General features: G+C 38.0%; 1 protein-coding gene across 2 annotated transcripts in view; it reads right to left on the reverse strand.

The window, feature by feature from the left end:
- Positions 1-1,692: 1,692 nt before the first annotated feature.
- Positions 1,693-11,722, reverse strand: part of TMEM120A (transmembrane protein 120A) — a 499,311-nt gene continuing 489,281 nt past the window's right edge. For both annotated transcript variants that reach the window (XM_044067697.1, XM_044067688.1), the window contains exon 12: positions 1,693-2,220. In XM_044067697.1, coding sequence (XP_043923632.1) covers positions 2,107-2,220 — 114 coding nt within the window. In that variant the 3' untranslated portion in view covers positions 1,693-2,106. The remainder of the gene's footprint in view (positions 2,221-11,722) is intronic.

The following is an 11,722-nucleotide window of genomic DNA, read 5'->3' on the forward strand; positions in this document are numbered from 1 at the left end:
GACTTCCTGCCATTCTATAATGAGCTCTGCAAGTTCAAATATAACTGCATCCCCCCTCTAAATGTACAACTAATAGTTGAAAGTAACATTTTTTGGGGGGAATCATAGAATTATCTGTTAGTCTCATTTAAAAAAAAAAAAAAAAAAAAAGTAAAGGAGAGAGCAAACTAACCTGAAATGAAACATGCTCAAAATATATAGCAAAAATCATAGCGAAGATCAAAAGATTGTCCAAGATGCTGAGAAACACCATCAGTAAAATAAAAGCGTCCCGTGAACTTAGACTAGTGTCAGAAGCTAAGGATAGTTACCAACCTTTACAAATCTACATCAAGAAATTAACAAGTAACACCCAACACTGCTGTGAACCCATCTAAAATGACACTACCTACCTACCCTAATTCAGTGGATACTGCAAATATAATGGCAAACAAATTTAGTGCTGACTTCACCCCCATAGACATCTATACCAACCCACTTATCCCTAAGGCCCTAAAACTCCCTATCACAAAAAAAAGACTTTTTACAAGTACTTTACAAAGGAAAGAAAAATCTTCTATGGGACATGATAACATACCAAGCTGTTTGCTGAACAGTATTACAAATGCACTGGCAGGCCTGCTCCTTTAACTATTCAATCTGACCCTATCCAATGGCTTTATCTCTAAGGTCTGGAGCTCAGCAGTTGTTATACCTCTTCACAAAGATGGCCCCACTATGAACCCCACATCAGCCTGACTACCTCATCTGCAAGTTCATGGAATTTGCCACAACAGAAAAGATAAATTACTATATAACAGTCTTACAAGACCTGACCCCAGTGTTTTGGCTTTAAGAGTGGACTCTGTCTAATGAATCTGTTTTTTGTTTTTTTTTTTTTGGAGAAAGAAATGCAAGCTATGGACAATGTTCATGCTGTCCAAACCTTTGAAACCACTGACTTGCACAGCCTCAAGCCCTTCAGCAGTTAGTGCTCATGGATGGTGCCCTGAAGCTTTAGATGCTTACTAGTTGTCATATCCTTGGCAAGATTTACCAATATAACTTAGGCTACTGCTATAGTGATCTAATGATGAACATCTCAAGTATGCCTCAATAAACAGGAACTGATGTAAGGTAGTAAGGGGTTTCATCTTACAGATTCAATGCCTTCCAATACAATGTTGATGTTGTCCAAATGTTGGCTACAACAGTGCTGAGTAATTTTTGCTACACTATTTCAGAATTAATAGTTTTTCAAAGATAGCTGATAGTAACAGATACAACCTATTATGCTGCAGTAAGTAAATTACAACTATGCTAAAATATGTATGCTGAAAACTGGAAAAGCGATCTAATTTTGCATCACAGTCTAAGACTCTTTGTGTTGATAGCATTTGAGTAAGGAGGAACATCAGCTCTGCATCTTGCATTGAGTGTGCTATATGTATTTCTGCACAAGAATAAACTGCAGTTTATGCTTTCATAACATGGACCATACCATACCATGCTCTAGACTCATAAAGCAAAGATAGGCCAACAGGTCTGGCCATAACAGGAATATTATGGATGTGTTAACTGTATCATCCATAATGTGCACCCACAACTAGATCATGTAAGTATTACGATATGTCAATCATTGTTCCGCTTGAGGAACGAAACTAAAAATTGACAATATAAAACTTGTCATGTAAAGGAAAATGCAGACAATTGTACAAAAACAATGTATACATTTAATGGTGTGAGATCCTATGGACTGCAATTCACCCACTGAAAAAGGTGTATCCCGGGCAAACAAAAGCAATAAAAATGAGGCAGTAACCATTAGCACAAATGTCAACGAGATTATCTTTAGGCTCTCCAAAACAATGGAAAGAAAATCTAAACCTAACACTGTAGACTGTGTGTAGTCAATGAATGCTCTCAAGTCTTGTAACCTAGGGGCAGGCACAGACTCATTTGTTGAGCAGTACTTTTCAGTGATGAGGTCCACAACAACAGCAGCAATTTCACAGCATACACCTCTTATTCTTTGCTTGTAAAATGATTTTGTAATACAACAGGACTAGATACACATTTATTAGAATTGTTGGGGGTGTATGACAAACGTGACAAGTCCGTCTCTGCTCATGCTTCCTTTTTGTCTTCTTTCTGCTTCTGGAACTTCTGATGCACAACTCTCAGGGTGGTTGAAAAGTTTCCAAGAAAAAGGGCAAAGAATGTGAGACCACACATTGGCACCTAGTTTGTTACACAAAATAAGAACATAAAAAGTAATCAATTTAAGTTACAGCAGAATCCAATTAACTGAGCCATTTAAATTACAAGATTATTCCCCAACAGTTCCTTTTGCTAAGAGGCACATAATTATCAGATGATTTTCTTTTACATATTTACAGATGCTCATATGTAAGTAAATGTGTGTACATAAGAGAGATCACAACAAACTATTGTTCCCATTTGATCCTGTGAAAACTACAAAAGAGAGCTCTCAAGGTCAAACTATGTATATGAAGTGGTAACTATTTCAAATTTTTTTACGGAACCTCCAATATGTATTTATTATTATTTACTTCAACTTGTTAACCGGGTTGGTCCAAATGAGCACAGGCCCATTTTCAGTGGAGACCAGAGGAGAAAATTTCTAAGAAAAATAATGACAATATTACATTAATAGGGTTCACAAAAAGGTAACCAACAAAATTTCACAGTACACAAACATGGTAAGATAGCACAGTGTTGTATAAGTATGAAAAATAGATAAAGAAACACAACAATAAACAAGTAATTACAAAGACAGAAGTATGATACATTCCATGCAGATTATATAGTTCAATAGTATTACATAAATAGAGTAGAGCCAGAAAATTTACTGCTCAAAACTGGGAGAGACAGATGACAGGATTAGGATTAGGTAGGGTCCTGACAGGGTCATAACCAAGTTTCCTGGAGAAACTTTTTTAGTTCTTTTTTGAAGCTGTTAGTGTGTGTAATGCTATGTAAACTGGCAGGGAGGTTGTACTAGAATTGTCTTTTGGAAGATTTATATAAACGTTTGTCAGTGTTCATTTTGGACCTATAAGTTTGGAGGAGGAATTTCTCAGCAATGCGTAAGGGAAAGGAAGGGGTATAGTAAGTGACTAGATTGGAGAGAGAGAGGAACAAGCAGTGGGTTTATTGAGAAGGAAGTGGGTTATATGTAGCTGAGATAATTTGAGATGGTGGGGGAGTTCAATCCAGTGTAGATTACTGAGAGAGCAAGGTAATGGTGGGTGGAATTAGATAAATTAGCTGCAAATTTTGTGATTTTACTGTAAGTTTCTTACAATGTGGAGAGCAAGCAGGACTGAAGGTTAATAAGAAATGGGGCTCCATAGAGGAGGCTAGGAAGTAGATAGGCTTGGGGCAGGGAGAGTCTGAAATTGGAAGAAAAAAATTTTGTTGCGATATAGAAGTCCAAGCTTTTAATTAGTTTTCTTAATTGATTGCTGGATGTGCAAGTCAAATTTTAGTTGCTTAACAATTGGTAATCCAAGTAATTTTGTGTGAGTTTCAACATTAATGATGGTTTTATTTAGGGAACAGATTGAGAAGGAGAGCTCAAGGTGATCACTGGCCTTGGGGAGAAAGAGAAGTTTTGTTTCTTTAGAATTCAAAATAAGCTGATTTTCATTTAGCCAGATTTCAACTTGAAAGGAAAGATTGTTGTGTATGTGTCTAAAGTTGTGAGATTGAGTTTGAGGATGTAATCAGAGTAGAGTCATTTGCATACTGTATGAGGGTAGAGTGGGTAGTGGAAGAATGGAGGTAATTGAAAAAGATGTTAAAAAGAAGGTGTCCCAGGCCACAGCCCTTTGGTATGCCAAAGTGTATGGGTAGAACAGAAGAACACAAAGCCTGCCATTTGACTGGATTGTAGTCTGTCTGTGAGATAGCTGGAGAACCAAGACAGAGTTGAGGTATAAAGATTTAAGTCAGGCAGTTTGTTTAGTAGTTGGAGTGTGATACTGTGTCAAATGCTTTTGAAAGGTCTAGGAACAGACATTACACCAGTTTTTTGTTATCTCTAGCTTCAGAAACAGTGTGACTAAAGGGCAGAAGAGCTGTAGAGGTACTGTGGTATGGTCAAAATCCATGTTGGGTAGGAGTCAGGAGGTTATTGTGGAAGAGGAATTTCATTATCCGGTTATGTGTGTGCATTTTTCAGGACTTTTGGATAGTGGGGATAGTATAGCAATGGGTCTATAATTGGAAGTGGTATGAGTAGTTGCCACCTTTGTGAAGGGGAAACACGTAGAAAGATTTCAAGATGTTGGGTACAGTAACTTATTTAATTGATCTATTAATTAGCAAGTATAGAGACTGGATAGGCAATAGTGTTAACTGCTAGTCTGAGAAATTGGGGGGTAGACTGTAAGCGGAGGAAGAGCAAGGTTTAAGTTTTAGAATGAGAGAATATGTAGGCAGTAGAGATGGGGTTGAGAGAGAAACAGGTTTCATTATTTGTGGTAGTGTTTTTTTTGGGGGGGGGTGTGGTTGGCATTTGTTAATTTGCTATGGTATCAATAAAAAAATTGGATAAGGAGAGATACAGTGTCAAGGTCTGTGAGGTTAGGGTAAGGTCTGGGAGTTTGAGGTTTATCAGGGTGAAGGAATGAGTTGATATTTCTCCAAAAGTTTTTTGGGTTGGACTGATGAGTGGATTGTGTCTTGCTTTCTTATCATTATATATTCGTTTTTTGGTGCAATTTCTTAGTTCTTTAAATAACTAGTGGAGAGTGGGGGATTTGTTTTTTTTTTTTTGCCATGTTTTCCATGCAGGACCTCTTGTGTGCATTAGTGTACAAGTATCTTTACTGAGCCAGGGGGCATAATTTGGTTTTATTCTGATCTTGCGAGGAGGTGCTAGTGAGTTGAGTATGCCAAGAAAGATGTGACTGAATTAGAATACAGCATCATTGAGAGGAAGTGAGTGTAGGTTAGACCAATTAATAGAAGATACTCTATCATTGTGAACAATAGGGTTGAAGGCAGTGAGTTTATGGCAGAATTTGTATAGATATATTTATTTAGCTGGGAAGTATATCTCTGTATACTGATGGGCAAGTGATCACCCAAGGCATTGGGAAGTGTTCTAAGGTTATGGTAGAGATGGGGGTCGCTAGTTAGGATCCAGTCAAATGTTTGTTGTTGGAGTTTTTAAGTCTTGCCGGGGTAGTAATTAGCTGAGTAAAGCCAAACAAATTGATGATGTGGGCAGAGGAGTAGGTATCAAGGATATTCCTATCAATGTTTACATCTCCTAGCAGGATAGTTTCATAGGCTATATTTTGTGACACCCAGGAAACTATGTTTTCAATGATTGGGATGTTCTAGCCAGATGGGATATATATTGAGGCAATAGTGAGCTTTTTGTGATTACTTAGGTGGCAATTTAGAATTAGAATTTCTGCACAGTGGAAACCTGGTAAAGTAACAGGTAGGGGAGACAGAGGGCCAGGTGGTCAGAGTGTAGGACTGCTACACCTCCACTTTTGTTTGTGGTTCTATCTAGTCGATAGATACTGTAACCAGGGGGTAGAATATCTGTCTTAGGGATACGAGGTTTAAGCCCGGTTTCTGATAGTGCTAGTAAGTGAGTGGAATCATTTGAGATCCATGGATGAATATCAGTAACTTTATTCAATAGGCTTTGTACATTGATGGATAGAATAGATACGTTCTTGGGAGAGTGTGGGTGGGGGCAGTGGTAAGTTGGGTCGGGGTGGATTGTTTGGACAGAGACTGGGTGTGATGTAGATGGCCCTGGGTTAGGGTGATGTCTCCTGCTAGCAAGGGGATTGTGATGCTCCAACATTGGCCTAGTAATCAAGGAGCCTCAATCCTCTCACCACTAGCACCAGTGGGGGATGTACATTGGGAGGATGTCAAGTACACACAGTGTAATGTGCAATTTCCCTTAAGAGCACACAGAGACCACAATCAGTCTGGGACTGGTTTCTCCCTCTTTTTCCCGATTCCAAGACTCCCTATTGGTAGAGCTACAGAGTTGAAATCTCAGCTGAGTGGCCAAGTCAAGACCTCCAGCACCCCCTCTGTCCAACCAGTGCTTCATGTCCCTGCCCAAGTAGCTGATACACACACACTCCTTGAAGTTTGATTTATATACAAACACACACACACACACACACACACACACACACACACACACACACACACACACACACACACACCTGGGAAAGGCTGGCACAAGTTTACTAGCTATGCCCCCTTTTGCCCAGACTATAAGGTAGTTATCACTGCCACCAGCCACATCCTTATCAGCTACTTTAAGGCCCTTAACAAAGGGTGTCCAATCTTACTGTGTAATGTCACTATCAATACCAATTGTAGTTTGACCAAAAACAAGGCCATTAGGAGTGGCCTACACAGTGTCACCAAATAAATATGCAAGTACTCTCAGAACTTAAATATGTCTCAGATATCAGCCACAATATGAAAGGTTTAAATATATTATAAATAATTAAAGAAGAAAATACTCCTTATATAATCACAGTTACATCAGAGCTGAAAACCACAGGAAATATTTAAAACATTGCAGGACAGTCTCAAAGAAAAAAACATATATTCCTGACTATATCCAAAAAAAATGAATGCACCCTAATAACTTACAGAGCAAGGCAAGACCGATGTGGTGAATGGGTCTTCCAGCTGATGCTGTCAGGTCAAAGACAAAATACAGACTAGCCAGTCTCTCAGATAATTCTTAAATTAATATCTCAAATATTACTGCTGGGATAGCTTGCAGAATTACATTATTTTTTGCCATATGGCTTCAGTTCCTAGGCTCAAAAACAACTACTGATGCAGCTGGTAGCATTTAGCATTTACCTGTAAAAATACATAAGCAAGGGCTTTTCTTAGATCTAAGGCATATCCTGGAAGTCATAAAACAATAAAACACTTGCAAGACAATGCAGAGAATCTCTAGTTCTAGACACTGCGTTGGTTATTGGACTGAAACTGAAAGATAACATCCTTTTATTATGTGGTCAAAGTAATTTAAATTGTCAGCTATTTTTCTGAAGTTAAGTTCTTATGTTGCAGTTTCCATTGTTAAAATATATATATCTAAACAGTTACAATAGTGTATGCACACTTCTGTTCTTTTCCAGTTGGGTATGCTGTGGATATATCTTTAAGCTCAGTACCGTACAAACCCTGTTCAACACAGACTTTTGTACCAGCAGTTTGATATACACACAACATACAGTTCTAATACATCTGTAACACAAGGATATGAATCATGTTGATAGTCACAAATAGCATATAATTTACAAAATTCCAGATAGCGGGGCTGGCAGTATCTTATTTCATGACAGGGATAGTGACTGATGGGCTGGGTTTGGGAGCAAAGAACTTGTAACATTTTTTAGGTCTAACAAGGAAGGTGCAGGTAATTGGAATATTTTGTAATGAAATAGGTAAGTAAGTGAGGTGTTATGTACAGAGGGAGAGATGGTAAATGATGTAGTGGTAAACTGACTTAAGTAGGATAAGGTTGGTGTTGGTTTTAAGTAGTGAAAGTTGGTAAGATAAGATGAAAGGGAGGTGAACAGAAGTAGTAGGGAAGTTACTGTCAAAGTTAGGATCATGGGGATCATGGTTAGGGAGGGTTTGGGCGAGAGGTTATTGGTATTAGAGGTGGGAGGACAAGGGAATGTTGCATAAATGAAGAGGAGGGAGGACTTAAGGTTAAACATTTGGGTGTGGTTTAAAGTACTGACAGAAGGGAGGAGTACGTGGGAGAAGTGATTAGATGGAGGTTGACTGGATAAATATGTGCGAGAGCACAAGACGTTTAGAGTATATATTTAGGAAAAGTGAGAGTGGGTGGGAATGGGGGTAAAGTAAGAGAACGGAGTGAGCTCAGAAGACAAACTGAGTGGGTTGAACCCTGTTCGCTGCAGCAGGGGATGAGAGAAATAATCAGCAAGATGTTAAATTCCTGCTGTGCTTAGAGTGAAATTTGGGTGGGGTAAGACTACATCAGGTAACCGCTCTTTGTTCTTATTTTCTTTTCTACCTCAGTTCCACAAAACAAATTGCTTCAAAGAATTCAAATGTTTGAGAGATGAATATATTTTCTACCTTGCTTCCACAAAGCAATTTACTTCAAAGCATTTACATTTTAGAGATTATTATTTTTGGTGTATATTTTGTTCATGCAATACATTCTATTTGGAAACGGGAAAACACTGTTTACAGAAGAAAAAGTGCAAAATGTGACATTTGTTTTCTTTGTTAATAAAGTTAAAGTGTCACGTAAATAACGGCACTCATTTTAGGTTCTTTTGTGCAGAATACTTTTTGTAAATTATGTTTTGAAAAAGAGGCTGACCAACTACAACAGAGCTCATTTTCAGTTGAGGCCCAAGGAGAAAAGCATAAAATTAATTCAGTAAATAAACATCATGAACATTTTGTAGACAATAACAAGACATCAAACATTTTGTACAGAATTTAGAACATCAAGGCAAGAACCTATCGAGGGCAGATCATTACATAACAGAAAAAGCAGCAGACATATATCTTCTGTAAAAAAGCTTATTTGTTAGAATTATAGAAAAAGTGTTTAAATGACAAAAATTGCAGCACAAAAGATACTGCAGTACTGATTACATATAATGAATTGTTTCTTAAAGTAGTGGCAACAGTGACATTGAGCAGTAGTATATGCAAATACACAGCAAACTTATATACCCAAAATCTAGGTACAAATACCTGTAATTAAGGCAATGAAATAAAAGTACTCAACTAATGAGATGGAAAAAAAAAAAGAGGAGGAAAGGGAAAGTCATACGCAGGGGAAAAGAAGGGGAAGACAAAGAATATGATATATACAGAGCAGAAACAGAAGGGCAAAAGAACATGGGTCACAATACTATTCAGAAGCAAGTTCATGTACATTCTAATAGTCCAACATGCCTGATAGGAGCATGTAATAGCTAGGTTAAGCTAGTTTTTTTTTTTTTTTTAACAGAGACAGGATCACTTATCAAAATACCCAATTTTTAATTTTCTTATTTTTAATGGAAGTGAATTAAAGGTTTTTGGTTTCATAACCACTGAGTTGGTCAGTACAAAAATAATTATTCCTTCTGTCTGACTATATAAAGGAAAAACAGGCAAAATAAAAGTTCTGAGTTGGTAAATACAACTGAAACAAACTGCACATGGAAGGTCTGTTTCTGGTGTGATGTAATTCAAATGCAAAGTGCAGAGGAATTATTTTTAGTGTACCAGTCAGTATAGGTAATTCCCTTTTTTTTCTCTTAAAGAAAGCCCTACTAATGTACAGGAGGGAAAATTTCAAAATGATCTTCATAGTATCAGTCAGCCTTTACCAGACTTTTTTTTTGGCCTTCCTTGCTTCATCCTACTGTACTCCTACCCACCGCCTCACGTCCATTGCTGGCTTTACTACCACCCTGCATCAGCAAACCCAGATATTGATTGGGACCACCACAGATCTTAAGAGCATCTTGGTGGTGGTCTCAGCCATCTATCATCTGCTGGTGGATTTTTTTTAATTACTACCTACCCTGTTCCCCCCTCCCTTCTGGTATCCATATTTATGTCCAATGGGGGATGTATGGCATATCAAGCCCTCCTCCACAGAAGCTCAGCCATGTTCTCCCCTATCCTCTCTTACGTGCAGACTTCCTGAGCCACACAATGTCCCTAGTCTCTACCAGGGATTACTGTGGTAGATGCCCACATCACATTTCTCCCCTCCTGCGATGGTAACACCCATCCCTCCTTTCTGCTCTGTCAGACACGCGAGCCCTTAAAAGAACCAGAGTCACCTGAGCTGTAGTCAGGGCTTTAACCCACTGCAGCAGTGCTGTTTCCAGATTTTATTCATTCTTCTGCAACAGTTCAATCTGTTTTGCCTCATTATTCATCCACTTCAAGCGGTAGAAGCTTTGCATTGAGCAGAGGGACAGTTTCTGAGCTGAAACTTTCTTTACTATGTTGAAGTAGCTCCTTACCGTCTAAGTTCAACCTGGATGAATGGATGAGGATCTGTAAAATCCACTCTTGGGAAGTCTTCTCAGACCCTTATATACAGCTAGTATGAACTGTAGGCTCCAATGGATGTAGTGAACCAATTGCTTATTGACCAATGTCTGCTTGCCTGGCTCCTAAAGCAGTAGATTTTGACAAAATTTGAGATGTCCGTTTCCCAAGTTCTACTCCTGGCCTGAAAACAGGCCTTTAAAATAACCCTGGCAATATAGTAAACAGGTTTACACTATGTTTAGTTTCTAATAGCTCAGACCCCATTCCTAGTTCTTCTGGCTATATTGTAGATCATCTCTTCACCTCCTTAGATGGTGGGCCTACAACAGCCTTCAAAATTGGGTTCATCCTCCATGATAACGTGGAGAACAGTTATTTAGCTCAGTATGACCTAGAATGTTTTATTGGAGGGTAGTCTCTACTTGAAACCTCCCACTCAGGATCCTCTCCTGAAATATGGCCCAAAATGTCACTATTCAGCAACACCTCAGCTGATTGTGCCAGATTAGTTAAAAGGGAATGCATCAAAACTTTAAGTGGGGTGTGGGAAGCACACAACCACATCGATTACCTTTGCCCTTACACTCCCTGAACTAATATAATTAACTGTGAAGTCTTAAAGTCTTTGGAGAGCCTATTAAATAGTGATCACCAGTTCCATTTATTAAGTGCAACCAAAGTGCTACTGAAAAGCAAAATAAGGGATATAAACATATAACCCAGTCCTAGAATGGGATCTTAAATTTTGTTTTGATGACATTACTCTTTCTTCAATGAACATCTTTTTTTTTTTTTTTTTTCTGGTAAATAGAAAAAATAAGTATGAATAGCTTCAAGGAAAATAAGGACAGAGAAAGCAACAACCTCAGATGAGATCACAGCAAATATGGTAAAGATGTTGGGCTAGTTAAAGGAGAAATGGGTCCACAGAAGGTACTCATACAAGTGTAGGCGCGGGTCAGATGAGTGTGTGATAGTGACGGACGTTAGGGTTTGGGTTAAGGTTAGTGCATAGTTGTGTTTGTAAGGTTTGGTGTAGGTTTATAAGGTTTTTTGATGAGCTTGTGTTGTGTGTGTGCTTTTTGGACAGGGGATTTGTTTTGTTTGTTGACTGTCGGGATTGTGGTTTGTCGGGCATGTGAACTTTCGTGGTTGTGAACTTTGGGTTTTCTGGTGGTGGTGATTTTGTTGTCGGTGTTTTTGCATGTTGATGTTTTCAGGTAGACCCATATATATATATATATATATATATATATATATATATATATATATATATATATATATATAGATATATATATAACCCAGGTATATGGCGGAAACAGCGTATTAAGAAATCCTCTTAAAAAAAGAAAGTTCACCAGTCACTTGTTTATAAATAATCCTCATAAGGAGCAAACACTGAAATATGCGATTAGGTAGATGCTCGAATATCACCAAATATCACCACAGCAAATAAAAATCAACAATTTATTAAAATACACCATGTTAGCGCTTTCACGGACATTTAACTTCCGCTTCCTCAGACGTAATGATACAGTTCAGGCATACCCTTAATATACGTCACATCTGGTTTGTAATCAATTAAATAATAATTAATAATTTATGATTTATAAACATATATAAACATATATAGATGGATCAAACATTAAACACAATG

The sequence above is a fragment of the Protopterus annectens genome, chromosome 1.part0 (assembly GCF_019279795.1).
Source record: "Protopterus annectens isolate FY-2018-M chromosome 1.part0, PAN1.0, whole genome shotgun sequence".
In the NCBI taxonomy this organism is placed as follows: domain Eukaryota; kingdom Metazoa; phylum Chordata; order Ceratodontiformes; family Protopteridae; genus Protopterus; species Protopterus annectens.